Raw genomic sequence first — 11,754 nt, 5'->3', positions numbered from 1 at the left:
TTTCCCACTTTACTTCCCAACCGGGGATCATGGTTTGTTTACTCTAAAGCATAATTCTAAGCCAATAACATACCTTGACTTATCATGGTTTGCTTGAGTGAAACAAAACATAATTCCTGGTTCAGATGTAATGCTGAGCAGCACAGGAAGAGGTCAGACCTTCTCTTTATAGCACTGGGTTTTAGTGGGTTAAAAGGATCATAGCTCAATGGATCATAGAATTGGAAGGGACCACAGGCTGGAAGGGACCACAGGGGTCATGCCGTCCAACCCCCTGCAATGTAGGAATAGTTCGCCCAATGTGAGGCTCAAACTCACAACCCTGAGATTAAAAGTCTCATGTTCTTTCCTGACTGCAAGATGTTGGTGTCAACCCAGATGTGTCTAATACATATCTGTACCAGGTTGGCAAAGGTTGATGTAGACTTGCCCAGATGTCCAGAAAGGTACCATATTTGTCTTGGATAAGCTGCAAACTCAGAAATAGAAAATGTCTTCAGGTTCCGAGTGGTGGTCAGAGGGAGTAAACCTGCATTTCCTCTGCTGAAAGTTTATTCTCTTTGCCACTAAGAATGATTGAGATGCATTTTTAATAACATTTGCAATTTCCAATGTTCAGGAGGTGTGGGCATATATCTAAGAAACAGATACACAATTATTGGTAAAACCTGGATTGAGTCTTTTAATGTGGCAGCTTGACAGTGCCCATAATAAAGATGCCCCGGTATATTTTTAAAAAATGACAGGGCTTAAATTTTGAGGCTGACAGGTGGAGTGATGCTTGACTTTTCCTGACGTCTGTGGAATAAGACACTACAAAACCCCATTCACTTAAGCATAGCAATCTAGTCTGCCTTTTGCTAAATTGAAAAGCAATTCAGCAAAACGGTGCCAATGACACCAAATTAATTGAGTTTTGGAGGTGTGCTTCCATTAAAACAATAATCAGCACTGCTACTTGCAGAAATATCAAATTAAAAATTTACAAATAATCCAGGTGTATTAAAAAGAGAAACCCAATGGACTGCTTAGCTTTTGACTTCAATTTCCTCCTACCCTGTCCCTGCTTTTTGCTAAACAGATCTGTTTTTGGATTGACACTGGCAGAACTGATGTACATAAATCTTCCTGACAGGCCATTTGTGAGCAGCCACATACTAAATTTCTTGGTAATAGGCTTGAGTTTACTGGAAGGCAAATGGCATCGTAAATTGATAGTGTGCTAGGCAAATATGGTCACTTGTGCTATCACAGCTTCAGGCTATCACACTGCAGCTTTGTGTGGCAAACAGCAAGCGATGTAAAGTGTGTGGTGATCTAGTTCTCTGCCCAGCACAGAGTCCTGGCAAAAGATTCTTGCAAATACAACTAGTGAACATGTGCAATGTGTGGAAGCAAGGCTTAAGATTTGGGTTCAAAGACACTGGACGGAGCTGGGATTTGCTGGTCTTGGTATATGCAGAAGGCATCAGAGCGTTGTCATGTTTTGGAAGCCATCATAAGTGAAAGGCGGGAAGCTGGGCAAGCACGCAGCTGTTTTTGGCATGCAGGCGAGGTAGTTGACGTCGCAGGAAGTGGGGTCCTGCTGGCTGCTGAAGAAAACGCTGTCTGGAGAATCCATGGAAGGATCATCGTCAAAATAGTTGTAAGGCCTCAAAAAGAAGCCAATCATGTTCCCAAGCGTTGGAGTGTTGGGAATGTCCTCAGCATGTGGAATATGCAGGAAGCCAGCGGTGATCCAGGCAACCAGGTCCTGCCAAAGGAAGACACAACGAACCATGTTAAATGGTTATCTAAGGGAAAGGCCTAGTGGGTGAAAAGGATGGTGCAGGAGAAGCTTCAGATAAAGCCACTTCCGACATCTGGAGGAGGTGGTGGTGCGGGCTTCACGCCCCCAACATGCGCGTGGAGGTTGGCTCCAGCCCCCGCATGATCAGGGGAATCCTCAGGCCGCATCATCCCCTGAGCCAGCCAATCGGCTGGCTCGGGGTGTGTGGCTTGCCTCATTTAAGGCAAGTGCAGGCCCAGGATCTCCCTCTTTGGTCTGCGCAGCTGCTGTTGATTCCCACACGTCCACCCTTTAAGGTTCCCCTTCTGGCCTTGCTCTGGACCTTGGTTGGTCGCTGTTAAGGGGCCTGGTAGGAATTTTTTCCACTTGGCAAATTGGCACCGGCCATTTGCTACCTCGTAGCAAATCGTCACAACTCCTTTGGTTTTGGCGGTTAGGCATTGGTAGGGGTATTGTTATGTAGATGTGTTGGGGGGAGGAGCATCATCACCGCCCCCAAATATTGAAGGGTAGTCCGGTAAAGGATTCCGGGGGGCGTGGCCTCATCCGAAGCCTATGGAGGTCAGGGCCTAAAGCGCCCCCCCCCCCGAGCGGTGACCCTGGGGGAGTCCCCAGTTGATGTGCATCAGCAGGGCTCCCCCTGCTGGTGTTAACCCTTCCCGGTCTTCAAGCAAACAGGCTGAAGCCGCATAGTTGGATAGGACCAATGCCTAAGCCAATACCATTCTTTACCTGTAACCAATAAAGTTGTGGCCAATTTTAGCCCATTAACCTAAAACAATGGTGTCATGTGTCTTTATTTCTACTGGGGGGAGGTGGGAACTCATCACACAAAATGAGCCACTGTTGATGCACTCCCATGATATCTGCTCATCCTGTATATTTTAAAATATATCCAAAGTCTCCAGCTGCTGTGTGGCTTCAGAGTGATAGATCTGTCAGTGCCCATAGGGATCACAACTCACCTCATTGATAATGCTCTCATTGTTTAGGAAGTCAGCAAAGGCCACTGAAGGTGACCATGGGTCCATCTGGTTATAGATACTGGTGCTAAATGGTTCCTTCTCTTTCCGTTTGGTGACAGCGAGCTTGTACCTGAAAAGCAGGGCACTGCTGAGACTAGTGTGGAATCCCAACTACCCTAGAAAGGAGATCCAGCAGTAAGCTACAGAAGAGGGGTGGTTAGTATGCTGCCCTCCAGGTGTTCTGCTCCAACTCCCATCAACCCCAGCCAACATGGTCAATGGCCAGCTTGGAGTTGAAGTCCAAAAACATCTAGAAGCCCACGGGTTCCCCACAGTTGCTGTAGTGCTTGACTTTGGTCATTCTCTCAAGATGGTGGCTAGACTCCCAAATTTAGCTTCTCTAGAGCTGCCTGCCACTTTGGTGGTTTCTAGCTTGTTAGAATCCATATCCTCTTTGACAAACAGAAACACCACCTCCAGTATGCTCTTCCCTGTCCTTCCTATTGAGTTGTATCCAGAGATAATAACCGTGTCCCACCAGCCTTCTCCAAGCTGCCAGATTCCCATTATACCCACTTTATATTATTATTATTATTATTATTATTATTATTATTATTATTATTATTATTTTGTACCCCACCCATCTGGCTGGTTTTCCCCAGCTACTCTAAGATCAAGCATCCCAGTTTGACTGTGAGGCTTCTAGCATAACCATATCAAAACATATACACTGTGTGTGTCTCCACATATCTTTGGCACGTGTGTTTTGCCCTGCAGTGCTTTGAACTTCTATCATGTGCTCCTGTGCCTTTAATGTCTAGTTCTCCCCTGTACATTTTGGACAATCATTTTCACCCTCACCCCTAGGGAATGATTTGTGCCAAACTGGACCCTCCTCAGCTTCTGTTGGCTTTCGGCCCATGAGCAGAATGAAAGTGGTTCTGCTACTTTATATCTATATATCATCTATCTATCGATATCTCCATCTATCTATCAACCATCTATCTATCATCTATCTATCTATATCTATCTATCATCTATCTATCTATCTATCTAATCTATCTATCTATCTATCATCATCATCATCTATCTATCATCTAGCTATCTATCATCTATCTATCTATCTGTCTGTCTTTCTATCTATCTATCTATCTATCTATCTATCTATCATCTATCATCATCAATCATCTATCTATCCTCCCTCTCTCTCTCCCTCTCTCTCTCTCTCTCTCTCTCTCTCTGTATCAATCACGCACCAGCAGTCTGGTTCCTCTCCTTTGTACATTCCCCAGAGCATAACAAATCCCTTACCTTCCTCCTGACACCACATATTGAGACGTCTGAGCTGTGCCTGTCTAGCTTGCCCTGTCTACATGGGACAGGTAGCATTTCTGAGAAAGCTAACTTGAAAGTCCTGGTTTTCAACTTCTTATGTAGTAGCCTAAATTTTGTTTCCAGGATCACGTGACTACATATTCTGCTAAGCCCTGGCATTGGACATTTCCCCCCTGGCAAAGTTTCAGACATCATCAAAGCTTGTAACTGCAGGGACTCAGATGGAGCCGGGAGAGAGACAGAGTGGTGGACACAAACCAAAGCACTCAAAATCTCAACACCCTTAGAGTTAAGGAGCCCCAATTTCATGGGGAAGGGCCATGGTATGTATAAAGCCCCGGTTTCAGTCCTCAGCATCTCCAGGTAGGGTTGGGAGAGAACATGGTCTGACACCCAGAAGACGTGCCAGTCAGTGTACAGTAGACAATACTGAGATAGGTGAACCATGGTCAGTATAAGGCAGCTACCTATGTCCCCGTGTCTCTGATCTGGGTTTCCCATTTGGGTTTCAGCATCTAAAAATTAGTCACTTACCTTCCCCAACTGATGGCTCGCTCCATTGGATCTGTTTCTGGCAGGTGGTCTCCAGAAAAGCTGACCATCTGGATCCGATAGCCTTGCTTATGGCCCCACTTGTTTGTGCTGTTGGCAGCAAAATATATGTGCCTTGGCATGTTGTCGTGAAGGCGGAAGGCGGCCTTGTTCTCAGTGTCCAAGACTTTCCTTACTATCTTCATCCGGTGAATCTTATTCTCTGGACTCCAAGGGGCCTTGACTGTCTCAAAAGCCATGTCATTGGCTACCAGGGAATTTTTCACACCTAGCACAGAAAACAAATGAAGACAACTGTTGAGGCGTCATATTTTTCAGCTGCTTGGTCATGTCCACACAAGCGCAGCTTTTGTTGACATAGAAAAGCAACCACAAGTGCCAACTCCTAGGGTCCAAGGCACTTTGTGTCCCCCAAATATTTTTAATGATCCCCAATGTTCAGATGGCAGAGGGGGCAAATGCGGAGCCGTGCATGGTGCAGCTTTAGTGACTGGTGGCTCCTTCTCCTCCCACCGCATGGGGTGGGGGAAGTAGCCGGTGGCACAGCAAGACAAGGAAGAGGAGGCTGATCCTCGAGCCGAGTATAGCAGGGTGTGGCTCAGCCACCACTGGGGCAGCTTCCCCCATCTTTCCTGGCCAAGGAAGGGAGAGGACAGAGGTTGCTGGCCACTGGGGCTGTGCTCAGTATTATACCTGCTGACTGGACTCTCCATTGCTCCTTCATTGCCAACCCTACCTGGAGATGCCTGGGCTTGAACCTGGGACCTTCTGCATGCAAAGCAGATTTTCTACCACTGAGCTACAGCCCTTCCCTTACATTGTGGCATCATGGTGGTATCATAGTTATGGGAGAGGTCATACACTCTGTGGCATTGGGAACTGCTTGGTTTATGAAACAAATCACAGCCAGGTCAACTGGGGGAGGGGAGTAGCCACTATGGTCCAGAAATATCTGCTAGCCAATTATAAATGCAGTTACCTGGGTGGTTGTTCTGGCTGGAAGCCACCCAAGTTGCATGCCAAATACCTTACACTTGGATCCTATCTGCTGGACCGAGGTCAGCAAAGACCATGCTATGGTCATAATCTCATCTATTTTCACACATCTAGAAGTGGGAGTAGATCTCACAGGCTGCTGAGCTCGCTCTTCCCTGTAGAAGAATGAGTCTTCAATGGTCTCAGCAAAATAAACAAATGCAAATAACTTGCAGAATCACCTTCAGCATGGCTGCAAATCAGGTTCCTTGACACCTGCGGAGACACGTAATGTGCTGATTCCAGATCTAGACAGCATTTGTCAGGCTCCAGACAGATGTGAAGAGATGATTAAATTTGGTGGCATTATGTTCCACTGAGCTTTAACTCATTTTTATCTTGCTATTTTAAAACATCTACTGTACTTTATTTGGCTTGAGTTTTCTTAGCTGCCTTGCGGCAAGCTATAAATATTTTAATAGAGACAAATCAAAGCTTAGATCCTAAGATAAAATAACCTCAGGAAGTTCACCAAAGGAAGGCTTCCCATCCCTTCCTCCACCTACATATAACTGTGGTGCCCCCAAAGAGCCTCATGGGAGGGTTGGGACCCTCCTGAATAATTTCTGATAGGCTGGGAGGGAAGACAGGGAGACTGCCAGAAGGTCAAACTACACATTACTTTAAAGTCATAGTGTACACACTGGTTCCCCCCCCCCATTTAAATTACAGATATTAAGTCCATTGCGGCCATAGCACATGCAGAGGTGAGGTTAACCCCTTCCCTCCCCAGATGTGATTTGAACGAAAGTTAGTTTTTTGCACAGCTATGAGACTTAAGAGAGGAAGCAAGTAATCATTCTTGCCAAGTGGTAGCTTCCCGTCCCCAAGCCTCATAACCATGTGAGGAGCCAGGTTTTATCAGGATCATGGCTAAAGCAGGAAGGCTTAATCTTTCCCTCACTAAGCACAACAGTCTCAATGAAAATCTGGGGAAGGAGGGTAATCCGTAATTGGATAAAGAAAATCCGCACAGACAGCAGCTTGCTGCACAATTAGAAGGAATGTCACATTAGGTTAACCTAGAGCCAATTTTCAGATCCAACTCCAGTTTGGGATTCTTGATCCCTTAGTAGACCATTGTACCCCATTCCACATTTTTCAACCCTTCAGAGAAGGGGTATCAGGCCCTGCAGGGGAGAAGGTGGGATGGGGAACGTTCTTGTTTTGGATGCAAGTTAAAGAGTGTTAGAGGAGACCTGACAAGTGAAGAGAATTGCATAGCAAGATGCAGCCTTCTAAGCCACAGTCTGAAGGCGATTATTTGGTTTCCTAAAGGACACAAAGAGAATTTTAAGGTAATCTAGTAAGAGAAGAAATTGTACATACAGGAATATTTCCCCCCAGATTACTCCAATCCATACTTTATTTTTATGGTACATGCTTAATAAATATATCCCTCCCCCATTTTCCATGCCATTAAGACAATGTTGTCGTGGCACACTGTTCAAACACATATTCATGTTTGCGCTGTCATCATATGTCATCCATCAGCTCCAGCCTCTCCCACCTGGCCTTACACGGAATGAGTGAGCCTGTTGCTGAAATCTCAAGAGAGATTGCAGATTCTATAAACGTACAAGTCACAAGAATACCTACAGGCCAAAAACTGGACTTGGCTTCAGGACAGCCCAAAATCTATGTCTGTGGTAGCAAACTCCAAGTGTTGGAGATGAGCAGCAGCTCAGGTGTCCTGCAAACTGTTGTTCCTGTTAGTAAATCAGTCCACTGAGGCTGCATTTTGTGATTGGTATAATTCACATGACTTTCTGAGAGAGTGTGAGAACAGGAAGAAACAGTCTTATCTCTTCCTGCTGCGTATGTTCTTTGTAACTGTACTTTCGCTGTTCTTGAAGCTGAAGAGAACGCTAGCCATTATGCTTTCTCTGTATATAATCTGTAAATAAAACGTAGACTACAACTACAGCATCTCCTGCTTATTGCTGTACGATGCCAGGAGATTAGTGCACATAAATCTTTATGATTTGTGTCGCTGTAGCATCTGGAAAAGAAGGGAGTAGCTTTTCCAGAACCACACTCACTGAAGGACGCCCAGAGAAATGGGGGGCTGCCCAGGGCATTTTCCGACAGTTCCCTGAGCCTTGAATGCCTTTTTTTCCATTACTCTTGGCAGAGAGAGTGGCATGAAAAGGAAGTAACCTCTGGTAAGCTGTTCATGTAAACCGTAACAAGGAAAACATATTATAAGAAGGAACAACAGTTTAAGGGATATTGACAACGGGAATGTGTGCAGAGCAGAGCAATGAAGATGTTCAAGGATCTGGAAACCAAGTCTTATGAGGAATGGTTGAGGGAGTTGGATATGTCTACCCTGGAAGAAAGAAGACCTAGAGATGATAGCCTTCTTAAAAATATATGAAGGGCTGTCACATGGATAGTGCAGAAAGCCTGTTTTCTGGTGCTCCAGAGGATAGGACATGAACCAATGGATTCAAATTACAGGAAAGGAGATTCTGACTAAACACTGGGAATAATTTTTTGAGAGTACTGTAGATGTTCAACAGTTCAATGCACTACCTTAAAAGCTGGTGAGCTCTCCTTCCTTGAAGGTTTTAAACAGAAGTTGGAGGGTCACCTGTCAGGGATTAAATAGCTATGACTCCTGCAGCCAGGGGATTGGACTAGAGGACCCTTGGAGTCACTTCCAAGTCTACCATTCTGTGATTCTTTCTGTATGGGCTACAAGCAGTCAGCAAGCAAGCCACAAACAGGCACAGAAAAGCCACAAAAGAGACACTCCCTTACCAGCAGTAGAAATTACTTCAATCCATAAGTTACAAAAGAGGTGTACACTTACCACCAATGTCCATGTCCACCTTGAAATTAATGTTGTGAGTGTGAATTGTTCCCAGTGCCCACTCTTCAACTCTGTTTCCAAATTCCAAGGCATCGCCAAAGTAAAAAGCAGATTGAATGTATCCACTTGCATGGATCCTGATCCCGACAGCTCCATTTTGATGAAATATAAAATCCCAAACATAATCATAATTACCAACTGTAGATATGGACCTGAAGACAAGAGCAGAATCCACCAACCCTCCATAAAACGGAGGCTCTGAGCGGTCATAATGGCGTCTCACAGGGACCTCAGCATTCTGCTCAAAGATGCAGATAGAGCCTTTGCGAGAGACAGGCAACGAGGAATCAAGAAAATAGTGCCTGTCCAAATAGGTAGCCAGGTAAGGACAATCCACGCCCTGGATGAGAGTGGAGCCAGTTAAACCAAGGCCAAAGCTTAGGTCCATGTATCTGGTCAGCATTGCCCCTGGAGTGTTGGAGCCATAGATGGCAGATGCATCTTGCAAGCTTAACTCATAGACTATCCTCTCACCCTTAAACCTAACATCAAAGATCTGTGGCCCCCTATTAGCATCTATGCCAAAGGCAAAACTCCAGGGCGTGAAGAAAACTTGGTTATTCCAAATACGGTAGCGGGGACCACGAGGTTCATAGTGCAAGGGGCCTAGTCTCTGGTGTGGAACCCTCTGCTTCAATGAGGAATATCCTCCATCAGAAGGAGCCTTTTTCACCTTGGCTACTTTAACATGTCCCATAATGAACTGTCTCTCAATATCTTCCATGTCCTCAAAGTACTGCCCATTATAGAAGACTTTTAGCACTTTCCAATGAGAAATGTCTAGGCTGCTAAGATCTACCAGGATTTCAAATCCAACCGGATGCAGACGACTGCCAGGGACATTCTGAGAATGAACAACCCAGATTTTCCGGTCTCCTGATATTTGTCCAGGTGGTAAGGCAGCAAAGTTTGTGAGATTGCTTCCATTGTAATATAGTACTTTCTGCATAAAGTTTGGAGCCTTGGGGTATTCTTTGTTCTTCAGGAAAGTAACGATTTCTTTGAACTCATTATTTAGGAGAAACCTTTTGGAGTAAGGCAACTTCCCTCCATACTTCTGCACTGTGACATCTTGGTGGTACATTGGTTTTGGAAGAGGACCAACCACAAACTCTGTGACATTTGGGTCCTGCTGGTTCCCAAAATGGAGTACAGCCAGAGCTTGCCGTGCAGGCCTGCTCCCTTGGTGGTCCAGGAATTGCAGCACTTCAGCTTTGGGAGGAAGCTGAAGGGTGATAGAAAAAATGCAGTTGTCCGATGGCTTGGCTTGAGGAGGTTCTACCAGTGGCACCCCCAGGTTGTACTGCAGGTAGATCTTCACTTGCATGATCTCTTCCGGAGTCAAATCAGCAAATACCTGGCTGTAGATTCCATGGCCTCTTTCCTCCCTTCCCATCTCTTGAAGATGGCTGTCACAAAGCATGGGCTTCCCTCCTCTGTTTTGGAAAGCCCAGAACAAGATGAATATGATGGCTGTGCACAGAGCTAAAAGAAGATAAGCCAATTTCATGTTCATGTTCAGCAACGCTGTAAGCAGGTTCCAGGGATTTCACAAAGCAGACTGTAGAATGCAGATTGAATCAGCAAACAGAGTATCTAGAATCCCAGGTGAGGGCAAAATCAAAGTTTTGGTGAGAGTCCTGCTATGCAAATGAGCTTCGAAACCTCAATAATCTTTTTATGTAGGCAACCACTGACCATATGATGCAGCTCAATTTTCCTGTAAAGAGGAAAGCAATGATGTATTCCGTCACACCTTGATAACCTGATTTGTCAAGTCTGAACACCTTTGTTCCTAAATGAGTTAGACGCAGCTTACAGAGCTACAACAAACCACTCTTAAGTAATCTTCTTTATGCAGTGGGTGCAAAAAAATGTTTGGAAGAGGAAGCTTTGCAGAAAGAAAGTGCCAGCAGAACTTCCTAGTGGCTGAGTCTTCCAACTGATGCAGCACTTAACTCCACTGAGGCCACACCCTCACAACTACTGGCAGTGACTGGAGGTGGTTAGGAGGGAATGGAAGTGCCTGTCTATTGATGGAGCTTTGCAAATGAAAGAGCACGTCTGCCACATACACCTCAGCTATGCCCAGGAATTGTTCCATGGATGTAGAGAGGTTCTTTCACCACCACCACGCACTGTTAGAATTCCAAATAAGACATTCTTGAGGCTGGCAGAATGGAGATAGCCTTGGATCCACTGGATTCAAGACCCATTCATTCACCAGAGAGGCCCACAATGGGGCTTTCTCTATATAACAGCTTGGAGCTGACATAAGTAATCACAGGTGGAGATTTGCCCTATGTGGAGATGCTCTACCACTGAGCTATGATCCATCCTAAACCAGTTCCAAGGGTTCTCTATAACCGTCCAAGTGGTATCACCGTGCTAAAAATATCTGGTGTGGATCTCTCTTTGTTGTTTTGACTTACAAATCGGCTTCCATGTATTTACACTTGCTTTTCATTTACAGTCCTATTCTTCTGTAGACTGGAGAAAACACTGAAGCTGAGCTGCACACTGATCTTCTGCTTTCCATATATGCTGAATATCTGGGTCAGAGAGAATGTCATGTGTTGGGAGGGAGAGGCTGTTCATCGAAGATCACAGAGAGAGAGGCAGGAGACCGCAAGCAAGGAAGCATCAGGTGACACCAAACACTAGTCAGCAAGAGTCCTGTGTTTGTCAGTAAGCCTGCATAGCACTGGCCTTAAATTAATTAACCACTCCATTATCCACACAATTTCCGAGAAAGGCACTGCAAGTTTGATGCTCTGGTAATTCTTGAATTGTTACCGGGCTGGTTTTGCTTGTGCCCTGCAGCTTAAAACAAGCTTTGCAAGGGACCGGTTGCCAGAATTCGGAGCTGAGAATTTAAAAGTAGCTGACTTATTTAATCCTGGCATATCACTGGGTGAGATTCGCCTAACGAGCCCCATCAGTGGCAGGGTCAGCTCAAGACATTTTGCTGCCTGAGGTGAAGGACAAGATGGCACCCACCCCCAAGGCACATACAGAAGCCAGTTTGATTGCCAGTTGAATCTTACTCCAATACAGGGGAAATGAAAGTATCTTATCATGTAGATCCCTCAGGGGACAGAGGAAGATTGAGATGAGAAGAGCAAAGTGAAAGCAGCCTGGCATTGCCTTAACTTAGGCAGCATACAAACGGTGCATTTAAAGCACATCTCTCCCAAAGA

General features: G+C 45.4%; 1 protein-coding gene across 2 annotated transcripts in view; it reads right to left on the bottom strand.

Moving 5' to 3' along the window:
* Window positions 1–572: 572 nt before the first annotated feature.
* Window positions 573–11,754, bottom strand: part of LOC309369742 (amine oxidase [copper-containing] 3-like) — a 29,574-nt gene continuing 18,392 nt past the window's right edge. Inside the window, exons 1-4 of one of the 2 annotated variants that reach the window (XM_081910956.1) lie at window positions 8,495–11,002; window positions 4,624–4,909; window positions 2,755–2,884; window positions 573–1,753 (exon numbers count right to left, since the gene is read on the bottom strand). In XM_081910956.1, coding sequence (XP_081767082.1) covers window positions 1,469–1,753; window positions 2,755–2,884; window positions 4,624–4,909; window positions 8,495–10,070 — 2,277 coding nt within the window. In that variant the 5' untranslated portion in view covers window positions 10,071–11,002 and the 3' untranslated portion in view covers window positions 573–1,468. Of the gene's footprint in view, window positions 1,754–2,754; window positions 2,885–4,623; window positions 4,910–8,494; window positions 11,003–11,754 lie in introns of those variants that run through there. The other variant, XM_081910957.1, reaches the window with a different exon arrangement.

This window comes from Podarcis melisellensis, assembly GCF_964234715.1.
Source record: "Podarcis melisellensis genome assembly, chromosome: 5".
Classification (NCBI taxonomy): Eukaryota; Metazoa; Chordata; class Lepidosauria; order Squamata; family Lacertidae; genus Podarcis; species Podarcis melisellensis.
Note: the sequence above shows the minus strand (reverse complement) of the source record. Positions and strands in the feature narration are given on the sequence as shown.